This window comes from Thamnophis sirtalis, unplaced genomic scaffold (genome assembly GCF_051295495.1).
Source record: "Thamnophis sirtalis isolate CommonGarterSnake01/CBP01778 unplaced genomic scaffold, rThaSir2_p1.2 scaffold_11, whole genome shotgun sequence".
Classification (NCBI taxonomy): Eukaryota; Metazoa; Chordata; class Lepidosauria; order Squamata; family Natricidae; genus Thamnophis; species Thamnophis sirtalis.
The window spans coordinates 36,874,028-36,889,289 of NW_028261391.1; the positions used below are offsets into that span (position 1 = coordinate 36,874,028).

The 15,262-nt window shown below is 35.7% G+C and overlaps 1 protein-coding gene across 2 annotated transcripts in view; it reads right to left on the reverse strand.

Annotated features, from left to right (window-relative positions):
- ANKMY1 (ankyrin repeat and MYND domain containing 1) overlaps positions 1 to 15,262 on the reverse strand; it is a 46,603-nt gene extending 31,341 nt beyond the window's left edge. The window contains exons 1-8 of one of the 2 annotated variants that reach the window (XM_087725523.1): positions 14,953 to 15,262; positions 12,352 to 12,658; positions 8,589 to 8,735; positions 7,777 to 8,246; positions 5,460 to 5,676; positions 4,284 to 4,448; positions 2,509 to 2,879; positions 918 to 1,089 (exon numbers count right to left, since the gene is read on the reverse strand). In XM_087725523.1, coding sequence (XP_087581649.1) covers positions 918 to 1,089; positions 2,509 to 2,879; positions 4,284 to 4,448; positions 5,460 to 5,676; positions 7,777 to 8,246; positions 8,589 to 8,735; positions 12,352 to 12,658; positions 14,953 to 14,987 — 1,884 coding nt within the window. In that variant the 5' untranslated portion in view covers positions 14,988 to 15,262. Of the gene's footprint in view, positions 1 to 917; positions 1,090 to 2,508; positions 2,880 to 4,283; positions 4,449 to 5,459; positions 5,677 to 7,776; positions 8,247 to 8,588; positions 8,736 to 12,351; positions 12,659 to 14,952 lie in introns of those variants that run through there. The other variant, XM_087725524.1, reaches the window with a different exon arrangement.

Here is a 15,262-nt window from a genome sequence, read left to right on the forward strand (position 1 = left end):
ATTCCCAAAGCAAAGCACCAGTTACTATAACATTTCACCACTGTATGCACTCAGTCCATTAAATGCTCATTATGACAAAAAGGTATTCCAGCTTCTAAATGAACATCTGATCCATATTGGCTAAGTTTTAAGAACTGAAAAAAATGAAACCTTAGGGAATATAATTGGCCAAGTCATTATTATGAGAAACTAAACATTTTCATCAAATACAATCAACCTTCTTTGTTATATGAGAGCTTAATACACTAAAAGAGTTCCTGAACTAAGCTACTAAAATGATTAATCAGTAGCAATGAAGCAGGAACAGAATAGAACGAACATGCTTTTTAAAATTACTACAAGGCACTATAAACAATTTATGTGCAGCTTAAAGTTGATATGCTTAAAACATAAATCATTGAAATAAGTGGCTTTCAAATATTTGTATACTTCTTTAAATAATTAGGATTGTTCTACAACACTGGAAGAATTTAGGAAAGAGACACACTTTTTACAACTTATTTTTACAACTTATTTTATAGGAAAACATTTTTAATACTAATGCAACTTCACTGCAGCATCTCATTTTGATATCAATTTTGAATTAGAAATCACCCAGCAGGCAATGTCCAGACAACAGGGAGCTCTGAGAGTGAGATAGGTAATCTCTAAATTTGATAAATAAATGAAATAAAAATGTATACAGTAACTCAGTCACTACATGTGAGACTAAATAAACTCTTTTTATCTGCTACCTGATTCAGAAGACAAAAACAGATTTCATATGTATGTGACAAGCTAACAAACTCTTCATTGTGGGCTACATTTGTGCTGCACACTGGAAGTATTAAAATTGATATCAGAGCTTTTACATCCTATCATAAGTTAAAACTGTAGTTTTTAATTGAGAACTATCCCATAAAAACAAAATATCCTACTTTGGTTGGAAGTTTTATGTCAGTCCTTGCTCCAGCTTCTAGAAGTATTCGCACACCTTCTGCATCAGCAGATTTAACAGCAAAGAACAGTACAGGCATAGGAATTCTGCAAATATTTGGATCAGCACCTCTCCTTAGGAGCACTTTAATTATAGACATTTTCTTTTTTTGTCTAAAATCCAGCAGAAAAAAGATCCATGTCAATACCTAAAACTGAACGCATTAGTATACATAATGCTACGCAAGCAGATAAGAAGTTCTATAACCAGATATTCATCCTCTGATGCCTAATACTTTAAAGATATTTTCTTTTTCTTTTGCAGGCTCTTCTAATTGATGGGATGCAGGCAACAAAATGATAGTTTACATGGCTGTCTCTAAATAAGAGAGCCCGGCCTGCACAGAATATTATTAGCATGTTTAAGATAAAACTGGGCTGTGTTCATGCTTGTGACATACTGGTCAAAATCGCATAACTGGAATAGTATTCTAATCGTTAGTAAGAAATATTGTATTTTTTTGATAAAGTTATTACATGACAGCTTCAATTCACAACAGCCATACAGAAAGTCCTCAACTTACAACCAATCTCTCAGTGACTATTGGAAGTTACAGTAGACCCTCCAAAAGGTAGGAACACACAGGTTAATAATAATAGTTATATACTAGGTCAGGGATGTCAAACTCAAGGCCCAGAGGCCAGATCTGGACCACGGGGTACTTAGATCTGGCCTACGGGGCCACCCTGGAAATAGCAAAGGACTGGCCTGGAGTGCAGCTTGGGAGCCCATTTTTGCTGGCAGAGCGCTCAGGCCACCACAGGCACCCCCGACATGAGTGACATCGAGCTGGCCATGCCCACCCTGCCCCCCTGAGTTCAAACACAACCCTGATGTGGCCCTCAATGAAATCGAATTTGACACTCCTGTACTAGGTTAACTCTGAATGGTGAAAATGAAAGAATCAGAATGAGTTTTGGAACAGAACACTGGGCAATATGCTGAATGAATAAGTTCCAGGGGGGAAATCATTCCATAAGAATATTATATGGATGGGTTGAAGCAAGAAAAGAGATCACAGCTTAGAAAAGAGCAAAAAGGACTAACTAACATGGTGACACTGAGGTGTGTAGAATTATGAAAATAGTAAAAATGTAAAAAGACGAACTGAAAGAGACTATGGAACAATGCTTAAAAGAGAAAGATTGCTGCAAAAGATTAAAATGATAAAAAGATACTGCTTAATGTGTATATTGAGAAAAAAGTGAGCAAAGAAAGCTAAACAAAGTGACATTAAATTGGAATCATTAACATAATCTATATTTCACACCATATTCAGGGTTTGCAGTAAGAACGAATTATAATACCATTACTAAGTAATCAAAAAGTTTTGCAATATTGTTAGCAGGTTTTTGTAACACAGCATATATTGCTTGATTTTCATATCGTAAGAGTTCCCTCAACTTGTATTCATAGAAACACCTTATAAAATTAATTAACTTTTAACTATCTTCAGAAAAAGTTCTAACATAGGGATTGCCTTGACCATGGTACTTCAAAAGATTCATCTATGTTCTCCTAAAATCACTTACTCTGTTAATGATACTGCCATTTTCCTTAAGGTGCCTTCCTGTTGAACAATCTCCCCAATGTCTGGGTAACTGTGAGTTTGCAACATATGTTGACTAAGAACAACTGCACCATGATGCATAGTTTCTGGAGAAATCTTCATTTTGTAGTTGTAAACACCACAAATTGTCCCAGAGTTCCGATCTCCATTGTCTGTTGACTCCGATGACTTAATTTCAACATCTGGGAAAAATTCTGTTTTTTCAAGTAACAATGGCAACGCTTCAACTGATACTGGGGTGGTAGCATTTGTACTCGCTTCAGATAATTGAGACATCTCTGACCGTGATAATGGTACAGATTCCTTAGACATTTCTTCAAGGAGGTCTTCTAACTATATAAAGTAAGGGGAGGGGGAGATAATCACTTGTAAAACTAATAACTATATCTTGACAGGAAAACAATATATTATTAGGGTATGTTTTTAATGTTCAGATACATACATCTCCATAACCAGGATGTTATGCAGAATAGTAAAGTTAGGTAACCTTCTACCAAAATTTTGCAAAGATAATTTCATTATATCACCTTTTCCCCTTTGCTTCCTTCTTTCCTACTTGCTTCCTTCCATTCATTCATCCATGCATCCATCCATCCATTATGGAACTCAAATAATCTCCTGTCCACAAATACTGAAAAGACTTGCATCTGGCCAATTTGCAGCTTCATATGACTTCAGATTATGCCTATCAGTTATACCACACACTAGACTACAGACAGCAAGGATGAAAACATCATTATCTTTTAACAATAACTGCTATTTGGTTTTTGAAAAAAAAACTTCTAAAAATCAGAAATACTTTTTTAAAAGTTTCAACAAGCACTGGCTGTACTTTACACTTACGGACCAATCCCTATAAAGGAGCTCTAATTCAAGCTATTTAGGGATTTAAGATAGAGCAGTAGAGCAAATACAATACACTGAAATAAACATTTTAAGCAAAGAACATTAGGAATTGTGGGTAACTCCATTCCTATTGGATGTAGCTTAGCAACCAAATTAAACGATTATTAGCAAATTTAACTTTCGTTTGAGAAATGCAGTTTCACAAACACAAAGACCCTAAACAACTTCAAAAGGAAAATCCAGCACTGTCCACTGAATTTAGCAGAATAGTAGCAAGTGTGGTTGGTTAATTCAAATCATGGGGATAAGTTTACGGTTCCACCACAAAACCGCGGTAGACAAAAGCGCGCTCGACGAAAGCGCGTATGTGACGTCATCACAGCGCGACGAAAACATCGTGCTGTGAGCGGTAAAATTAAAATTAAAGCGAAAACCTTACCCTAACCCCCCCAAACCTAACCCTAAACCTAACCCTAAACCTAACCCTAAACCTAACCCTAAACCTAACCCTTAACCTAACGCTAAACCTAACGCTAACCCTTAACCTAACGCTAAACCTAACCCTAACGTTTAACGTAACCCTAAACCTAACCCTAACCCTTAACCTAACCCTAAACCTAACCCTAAACCTAACCCTTACCTCTATGTGAATCGGCTTGCTTTAATTTTATTTTAATTTCAATTTAATTTATTTTTAATTTTTTTCGTCGCGCTGCTGATGTCAGGTACGCGCTTTCGTCGAGCGCGGTTTTGTCTACCGCGGTTTTGACGGGTCACGTAAGTTTACATCTCTTGCATATACCTCTTCATTCCACACAATCAGGACAATTCAGTCAAGTGCATGCTCTCTTTATTGAAAATTAAAAGATTTATAAATTATGAAATACTAACTTCTTTTAAAAAGATATTCCTTTCGGCAATATTGGGCTGAAATCCTTCTGCAGGGAAATAGTGAACAACACACATGGATAAAGTTGATAGTCCTTCATCACTGCATTTATTCACATCAGCTCCACAATCTAGAAGAAGGTTGATGATGTTTTCGTGATAATTCAACTGCACAAACAAACAATTTCAGTTATTTTCACAAAGTTTTTTTACACTCCAGGCTGTACACATTTCAAGATTATGAATTTGATTTTTCCAATGAATGAATATATATATATATATATATATATATATATATATATATATATATATATATATATATATAAAAATATGAGTTTATCATTCCCCATCTACTGCTCCAAATATATTTGGATTACAGTTCCAATAATGCATAGATTACATGTTCTCTGGAAATTCTACGTGTAATAATCTAACCAGTTCTGTAAGGTATCAAACTGGGAAAAATCAGTCTACAGTGACTGTCCAGTGACAGTCTATTTTTTCATATTTTCAATTGCTGTTGACAAATAGTATAAATTCTTTCAAATCACTCAAGCAACCCAGAACTGCAATAACCTCTGACGTTTTGCAAATATACCTAACATGCTGAAAATAATTAAGCTGGAGGTAATCTAACTACAAAGGTTATTGAAGGTTATTGATTATTTAGATTCAATTTAGACTAGGTTCTAGCCTGATTATATGTACAATACCAATACAGCATTTTCAGTTAATTCAGTCTTCTAGATATTTTAAAATCATCAGGACATCCTGCTCTCACTGGTTTCAGCTGGTTGTTACAAAGATGCCTCATCTCTTCAGTGACACCTACCCTATGGAGCAATGAAAGGCCCCAGTGATGACTTATTTGAAGCATCTCTCAAAGACTTGTTTTTATGTTAGTCCTTATCCTTAACACATGCTAATAGGTTTGGTTTATAACCTGCTTCAATCCCATATCTATAGCCACTGCAAATCATTTTAGGATTAAGAACCAATGTACAAATACTATAAATTAATAAACAAACAGCTAAATGTATTTCAATGGTACAATACAGTCACAATACAAAAAAAAATCTGAATTTAGCTGCACTTCTACCCTTGAAGGTTCACCATGACGGTGACCACCATGATCAAGGTTCATCATGATGGAAAGCATAATATATAGTAAGAACTTACAGCAGCAGCAGAAAGAGCAGTATATCCACTCATATCTGCTACATCAGGATGGGCCAGATTGTCCCTCAGAATTTCATAAACTCTTCTATAGTCTCCTTCTGCTGATTTCTCAATCAGTTCTTCAGCAATAAGCTCTTTGGGACCTTTAGCTCCAAAATCATACCGGTTGCCTTTGATAATGGCATTAATATCCAAGTCTATGTCACTCTGGCAATGCCTGAAAGTAAGCAAAGCCATAAAAAGCTAAAAATACAATAGAAGTACAGTTTTGTTGTGACATGCTAGTTAGAAAAGGACAGGAGAGATAAAACATGGTGGGATTTTTTCTACCTTACTTCTCCTTATCTATCTTTGGTCTAATGCTTAGTGGAATGGTAATTCTGGGTTTTACTACAGACTGAAGGTATGTATGAGAAATCACAGACTGAGTATCCCCCTTCATTCAACATTCTATCATTGTGTGTGTGTGTGTGTGTTTGTGTGTGTGTTTGTGTGTGTGTGTGTATGCTGCATTTGTGCTGATAAATAATTCCCAGTAAGGGTATGGCTAGCTGATGAGAGCTAAATAGTTTGAAATAGATGTATACTAATCTCCCTTTATTTATTTATCAGCACAGATGCAACACAAAGGTAACAAAGGCAACATAAAAAATGGCATTCTGCCTGGATGGCTCCTAGGGTGAACCGAAAGACAGAAAAGGAAAGCAGTATGCTCCCTCCCATATTTGGGCATACAAGGGGTTGTGACACAATACATAAATACGTACGTACGTACATACACACACACACACACACACACACACACACAGACATTCCCTCTCCACAGGAAATTAGCTAAGGGGGAAAAGTCTTTAATCTTGTTCTCTCTTGAGTTCATTTATTTAATATGAAGAACAATCAATCGTGTAAATGGTCATTTTCAATCTAAAAGGCTATAAACAAACTTTAATCATCCAACTAAAGAAAGTTTTTCACTGCTCCACTTTTTTTAAAAAAGGTAAGAAAATGGCTGCAGCAGCACATAAAATAAATCCTATGTGCCTATGCACGTGCACACACACAAACACACACACTTTTACACAGGATTTCTGATTTTTTTTTCCAAATGACCACATTTTACAGTATTAGAACTAAACAATTAGTCAAACTAAATGCAAATAAATTGAGGGTCAATAAAAAAGTAATTTTTAAAAACAGTACAGCTAGGAAACTTCATTGCCATATTACCAAGTGAGAGCCACCTATTTCAACTCTACATTTAAATGATTTTAAGAGGATCAACAGAGTCATATAAAATATTAGTTATCTTTAGTTATTAAACTTCATAGTTCCTGAAGCACAGAAGGCATCCAATGAACGTGGCTGTAGCCCTCCTCGCCTTGATTTGAATTTCTCAAATCCTCTTAAGTTGCTACTGTGTGTCACATAATGGTGGACTAGATTGGATCTCTGCCTTTCAACCTGACTCTTCTTATTTCTTAAGTTTTTCTCTCCCTCTAATTCTCTGACCAATCTTCTTATCCATTAAACTAATTACAAATAATTTAATATTAAGTTAATGATAAATAAAAGCACTTCTGATAACTGGAATTTGGATGGGGTTAGAGAACTGGTAGAATAAATCAATCAAGATTTCAAATAATATTTTAAACAATATGTTTGAGTACCTGATAAATAGTGCTTTCAGTAGACACAAAGAAAAAGAATAAGAGAATAATCACTTGTTCAGGCTTTTAGGGAAGAATTAAGAGCATAAGTAAGGAAGAAGATATCAGCAGGCTTCATCAGCAATTGAAAGGATAGAATGAAGCTTATGGTATACCATATTTTTCAGAGTATAAGACGCGCCGGACTATAAGACACACCAAGATTTTGAAGAGGCAAATTTTTTTAAAAAAAGGTTTTGCACTCTGCAGACCTCCCAAAAACGGCCCATTTTTCATGAAAACAGGCCCTTTTTTGTCAAAGGAGGAGCTGCTCCTAGTGACTGGGGGTGGGGGCAAAAATGAGCCCATTTTTGCTCATTGTTGCCCTCCCCAGCCCCCAGGAGCACTCTGGAAGCTTCCTAAAGGCTATGTATGGCCATTTTTGCAAAGGGGGCGGGGTTCCAGGAGGCAAAAATGATGTATTCATTACTATATTTTTTGGGATGTACCTTTTTCTCTCAAAAAAAGAGGGTGAAAATCTGGGTGCATCTTATACTCCAAAAAATACGGTAATTAAATTGTTTAAACTATTCAATTGAAAAGAGATATGAAAAAGCAACAGAAAATAAAATTTCAGCTACAATTTCATATTAGCAATTATCAGTTCTTACCTATACTTATATATGTTTGTCTGCATCTTAACCAGAATAGGGGTTATGTTGGTTATTTGCCATGGTTTTTCAGAAGAGTGGTGTTTTCTTTTCTTAAAATATTGAAAATCAAACTCTTTTAAGAAGGATTGAGTAAGAGGAAGATTATCTGCATCAATTGAATATATATACATATCAGCAGGCAATGTATAGTTGTCATCATTTAGGAGAAGACGTTTGAATCTGTAGAAAAATGGATCCGTTTCTTCATTCAAGTCCCATAAAGAAGTGCTTTCCTCTGAAATATACTGTTCTTTAGACTGAGCATCAGAATAAATACTGAGTTCTGGGAAATCAAGAAGAGTAAAATGCTCAGGAATTTCTGTACATAGTTTAATAATATGGTTTCGATGCCACAAGCCAACATCTTGCCTATTATCTGGATAAGTTTCAATTCCTGGTCCAAAACGCTCATCAGCCTTGTAAAGCCCCTTTAGAGGGAAAAAAAATGTTCAAAAACAAAAAGATATGACAGATATAGACAGAATAATAAAGACAAAATACAGAAAAGAATGCATTTTTAATTTATTTGTGTGTTCATTTATTCAAGGAATACTAAAAATTAAAAGGATTAGCAACACTATGAAAGAAATCAACAGTATATAAACCCTGTAAATAAATGAACAAACTTTGTGCTACTCCTAAAAACATTCATAATCTTGAAAAGAAACATGTTTCTCAAATATTTGTTGAACTTATTCATTTAACAAACATGATAGTACAATATTATTATTAGAATTTATAATTTAATATTATTAAAACTTTAGGGTTACCTGAAATTGTTTTCCATCCACAAACTCTAGGGTCCCATACCCTTCTTTACGATTAAGATAAAATGAACCTGTAAATCTGGAGCCATTAGGCCAAAAGTAAATTCCTTTGCCATGACGGTGATCTTTATAAAATTGCCCTATGTATCTCTGCAATAAAGAAGAAATAAACATTAAATGTATTCTACTTTAAATGAATATATTCCAGTACATCTAGAGAATCTCTAAATATTAATATAAGCAATAGTGCAGCATTCATGAATATAGTTCATCTACCTCAGTGATGGCTAACCTTTTTGCCATCACGTGCCAAAAGCGGGGAAAGTGCAGGATGGTCATGCGCGGGCATGACCACACCCTTAATTCTATACGTGCAACCCCCTATGTGCGCATGCACGTGCGACCGCCACCCTCCCCCCACTTTTGATGCGCGATGGACCCATTTTCTGCCCTCCCCAGGCTCCAGAGGCTTCCTAGGAGCCTAGGAAGGGTGAAAACAGCCTCTTCTGCCCCCCCCCCACTCCCTTGAGATACTCTGAATGCTTCAGGAAGCTTCCCTGAAGCCTCCGGAGGGCGAAAAATGGCCCAACAGGCAAATTGGAAGTCTGTTCCTCTGGAGACTTCAGCCAAAGTCAGCGGGCCAGCACACACATGAGCACTGGAGCTGACAGGACAACGCCTTGCGTGCCCTAACAAATGGCTCCACATGCCACCTGTGCCATAGGTTCACCATCATGGATCTATCTCATATTATGTAGCCTCTGCATGCATTTTTCTGCAATCACAGCATTTCAAAACACAGAAATATATTTTCATGACTAAATTATCCCATATATCAAAATTACAAGGCACTTTGGAAGTTTCAGGATGAAAAATTCTAGCTTGAACCTCAGGTGATTTTGACTTTATAGTTCTTTAATCTCTTTGCAGAGGATTCCAATTTTCCAGCAGCAATTCTTAAACTAAGTAGATGAAAATTAAGCTATTCGAAGATTAGAATAGGTTAACTTAATAGCACATTCCATTTTTCACTTTTCATTCTCACATGCCAGATTTTCAGTTTTATGGTGAATTGAATGTCTAAATGTGTAATTCTTAATTTCTTATCTAATTTTTAAAATTTCAGGATGGCTTTGATATCTATTCTTTCTAAATGTTTGGACTAGTCAAAGTTTTACAATTTTTTAAAAGTGTGGACACATTTATCAAGCATACAAAGGAGGTTGAAATGAATAAGGAATTCATATGCAAGTTCTATATTGCCTGGCTTATTCTCAATTCAGATGGTGCATGTCAAAATCATTGCACTTTACCCACTATATAACACTTACATTTATATTAAATTATGTCACACTAGGAGCTTATGTACAAAAGAAGCTTGAGCAAAAGAAGCTTGAGCAAAAATTGAGCGGTATGCATTTTTCTATTTTATTCCTGATATTGTCTATACAACACATGTTGAACAAATAATATTGTGTTTTAAGAAAATTGAAAGAAAACTAGATAAGATCAAGCATTAGAAATATCTGTTAATAAATATAAACTAATACAATGTATATAGTTATGCTTTCTAAACAGTAAGAGAAAATATATATAATTAATCTAATGACAACCCTACATGAAATGCAAATACTACAAAAAATATTTAGTATTTATAAGAAGTGGAAGAGCACTTAATTTTCAAAGAAAACACAAGTTTTAAATGTGATAAATTATGTGATCTAAATTCACTTGAGAGGTTCAACCGAACATATATAACCTGAATATGTATAAGACGGATACTAAATGGGGAATGCACATTAGGCCTGCTTATTTCTTTTTATAGTGTTCACCCATTCTGCTGCAAGTTTGAAGGAAAGCTATACATGATTTGAAGACAGGGAGAGTAATCTGACTAAGTCAAATATTTTGAAAATCAATATAATGATTAACACCACTTCTACATAAGAAATTTAATAAATAACTATGAATTGGTTTAAATATATTTTTTGTAAGCACTGAATCTGCTTTCAGTCAGTTTCACTGAATATTCTGAATTTTGGTATAATTTCAACCTCCGTAGTCTTTTTACATCATAAACCATTAAACAAACTTGAGAAACATCAGCACACACAGAACTCATATATGTAGAATTGGATAACCAACTCTGAGTTAAAGGGAAAACCTGGTTTATGGAAACCTTTGTTTACCCTACTAAAATATTAGTAAATTATAATTACTGAAAATCAGGAAACCAGGCAGGAATTTTAAAAAGAACCCTAATGGCTAAACCATCACTCAGGTTTAGTATCTGAAATAGACCAATCAATAAAATAATATTTTGTTTAAGAGGTGTCCATATGTATGTTTGATGAATAATTATTTCAAAACATGTTACAAAGACCACCTAAAGATTCTAGCCCCAATTGTTCTTATAAATAAAGATGCTTCAAACACTCATAGGAGTGTTGTGCATTCTGTTTTCTAAAAAGCTTATCCTGGGATGCATCTATAGGACACATAGGAAAGCAATCAATATGCACAATGCTTCACATATGCACTGAATCCCAACCTATATTTCACACATTGAGAAATCTGCAAGTTCTCAGAGAAAGTTGATAAGAAATATTTGAAGGACAGTAGTAATTTACAACCGACTGCCAGTATATATCATAGCTCAGAAAGGATCAAAACCAGAAATTTTAAGTGATATTTTCAAAGAATTTGAAGCATCATCTGCAAGCGTAGGAAATTTATTCCACTTGACTTCATCCATAGGAAATAATTGCAGATATACATACTGAGAATTACAACATTTAATAAAAGAAAAATGTATGGAGGATAAAACTCAAACAAAACTATAAACCCTTTTATTCCTGGTAAATTTCATTAATATTCCACTTACTGCATGATTTATCACAGTAAAAAAAGAGAACTGAATATCTACTTTCAGAATGATATATTAGATTCTGTTCTTATAACCATTATTCAGTATACAGTAACTAAGGAAGATAAAATAATTGACAAAATAAATAACATACAAATTGTATCTGAAATGAGCAAATAGGACCTGTAGCTAGACTATCATTAACAAATAATTTTCTATCAAACTCAATCTCTCTCTGTTTAAATATATAATGGCATTCAGACATTATTTATTATTGTCTTCTCAATCTGATTCCCCACAAGAAAATATTATAAATAATTCCTTAAAAATCTATTAAGAGACTAGTAGTTTACAGTGGAGCCGCACTGGGCGACGGCTCACGTACCTGCAGAGAGGGCTCTGTGTGCCACCTGTGGCACATCTGCCATAGGTTCACCATCACAGGCATAGATGCACAAACTTATTTATAGGCATTTCTGCAATATAAGGTCTTTTTCATATAAACATGCATAATAACACACATAGTCCTGGACTCATGAACCTTAAGAGAAGCCAAATTATAAGAAGAATCATAATCTGCCTAACCAAAATCCAATTTCCAAAAATAAAATAAAAATAAGTCAAAATAGCTATATTATGAAATAATTTATTAAAATTAGTATATATAAAATAAAGCTTTTAAAATAGTCTGAAAATTGTCATCTATTAGAAAAAGTCAGGACTTTTTCCGTCTTATGTATTTTGTAAAATATTGTGACAGATACCTCTGAGCATGCATGTTTGGGCATGAACACTAACCTTGACTCTGCCTAGCTGTTTTTATTATGTGAAGTTGAAAGAGTAATAATACTTTACAGACGGTACCAAAATAAGCACATTTTAAATATTAAACCAGTTTACCTCACCATTGTTCCAGGCAAATTCTCCATATCCAAGTTTTAAATCAAATGAAAATTCGCCTTTATAGCAAGAACCATCTGGCCATTCTTGCACTCCAGATTTATGCTCAATCCTATTATTGTTCAGATCATCTTCAACTAATATATCTTGCTGTTCATTACTTTCTTCCTCATAAACTTCTCTCTCTTCTTCTTCACCACGCTCATAATCAACAGCAGATATCTGCTCAGTCTCAGTTTCACTTTCTTCTTCTCCTGGGAATAAATTATTTGCTGAGAAGCCATCTCCTGGTTTATGTTTCTTTTGTCTGAAATCATAAGCAGGAACAGTTACTATTCTTTATCAACTAAATTCATCCAGTACCACAGCTCTTCCATACGTACAGTAACAAAATGTTTCAAAATGATTTGCAAGTAAATGTATGTAGCTTAGAATCCTATGCTCATCTATCAGGATATAGGCTTAATTTAAATCAGCAAAGTTTATTTTTGAGGAGATATGTCAAAGATATTGGAATTGTACCAATTCTGCTACTAAACCTAATCAAATATAAATTTCCAAAAAGAAGCAATTTGGTTGCTTCTATATTTTGCACAATTAGGAAAAGGGCAAAAGACAGTAGCATCTTAAAATAACTAAATAATGTTGGACTGGATGCAGATATTATCATAATTATTCTAAATATCAACTTGCTGTTACCAACTTTGAAGACAAGTCAAAATAACACATAAAGTGAAAGAACAAAAAATAGTGGCCTGAAAGCTTTGTGCATTTTAAATAAAACACAGCATTTCTGCGATGGGTTGACGCTGATGTACAATAACATTTTAAAACAAATTATGGCAGGGAAATAGGTTCAGAAATACTTGCTAAATTTTTCAAGAAATATGCAACCTAGTGATTCTTAAAATATTGTTTGCTCTGGGTTGATATTTTTATATCATGCTTATGTAGCACAAGAGCTTTTATCCCACTGAACAAAACCATTCAAAATTATCACCATCCTCGGAATTTTGTCATAAAAATATATCCACATAATTCTCCCACAGAAACACTGGTAAGACAAATGTTCTTTCCCTGTGCTTAAAATATATTTGTTTACATGTATTCATTGAGCTACGCCAGCAAACAAATCCTAAATAATTAGCTGTTCTATCTAAACCTCAGTAATTTAGTTCACAATATACAATTTCTCCTTCCCAGAATACAATTAGTTCCTTGGGATCCTAACTCTGAAAAGATTAACTCTGCAAGTTAGAAATTGAATGGAATTGTCAAATTTTATATTCTAGGTTCTGGCTTAAAGTATAAATGCAACATATCATCTCAGCCCTATATAAAGTACATATTTAAGTACACTAGTGTTGCTTTCCCCAACACAAAGATTTCTAATAGGAGTATTATTTTGTTATAACAGACAACCAAGATGGCTGTGATAGGAATTGTACATTAATCCAAGACAAATGAATTGCACCAGGGTAAAAAAAAAAACTGGCAGAGGACAGGAAGGTCTGGAGGAACGTTGTCCATGGGGTCGCGATGGGTTGGACACGACTTCGTGACTATCTACCACAAAACCCCCCCCCCAAAAAAAAGTGGACAAGCAACTTAGGACATCCTTCCTGTCCAAGGGTGGGTACGTTCTCCTAAGGATTTTCATACAATCGCGCTTCCTCATTCAAGCAGTTGTAAAGGGGATCCAGGTAGTGTCGGAAATTATTTTGTATCTTCTCAACACGATCGTCATCTCTGACCCTACTGGAGAGGAAAAATTACCAAGAAGAAAAATATAGAATTGTAATGCCTTTTGATTAATGACACTTTAAGTCTCTGGATGTATTTTGTACTCACACCCAGAGGCCTTTAATATCTTTCTATCTCTTATGCTTAGCCCCATCGTTCTGTATTAAAAGCAAATTATAAACACAACATTAACATGAACTCCTAAGGGCATTTGTTTGCACTTTAGAGTCACATTCACAGCAGAGCACGTTGATATCCAAATGTGCTTTTTGGAGACACAACTGAACTTTCTGGTTTTTCTTCGAATACATTTCGCTTCTCATTCAAAAAGATTCTTCAGTTCTGACTGGATGATGGGGAATGGAAAGATTTATACTCCTTGCAAATTGACATTCCCCACCATCCAGTCAGAGCTGAAGAAGCTTCTTGGAGAAGCGAAACGTCTTCAAAGAAAAAACAGAGTGTCGAGTTGCCTCTTGAAAAAGCATCTTTGGGACAACCATGACCCGGATGACTGAGAACCTCCATAGGCAGTTGATTACCCAAAGCAACATATATTTATTTTTACAGCACCCAGTAGACGTACAAAACCTTCTCGTTGCAAAAAAAAAAGAAGAAGATGAGCAAGAAGGCTAGAGGAAACTTTCGTCTACCGCATTCTTTCCATTTCACACGTGAACGCCACGCGGCTCCGCGGTCCGCCTATTCCGCCTTCGCAGCCTTTGGCCAGGCCCCTTTCCCGATTCACGTGGCTGTGCACACTTGCCGCCGGCTTCCGCCAGAGGTCCGTTGAGACTAGGAATCTGGTTCGCACGGACGGGGAAGACTCAACTGAGCCTCTCAGAGAGCGCCACCCACCCAAGAGCCGCAGCGGCAGCCTGAATGACCTCCATTCGATCTCAAGGCCGGGAAAGGCTCCACTGGACCCGCAGACGCCGCCTCATAAGGGCCGTGGAGGAGAGCAGAGACGTAACAGTCAGCGAGGACGTGCTCAAAGCGCTGCTCCTGTCGTCCCTCAGTAGGAAACAGGCGCAGGTAACGGAGAAAGACGGCCAGGTCTCTCTCTTTCTCTCTGGGCAGCTCTCGATACTCCTGTCCTGCCTGGCCTGCGCTGCATCTGAGTTTCCATAGCGATCAAGGCGGGGTTTCTTGGAGTTCGAAGTGGCTC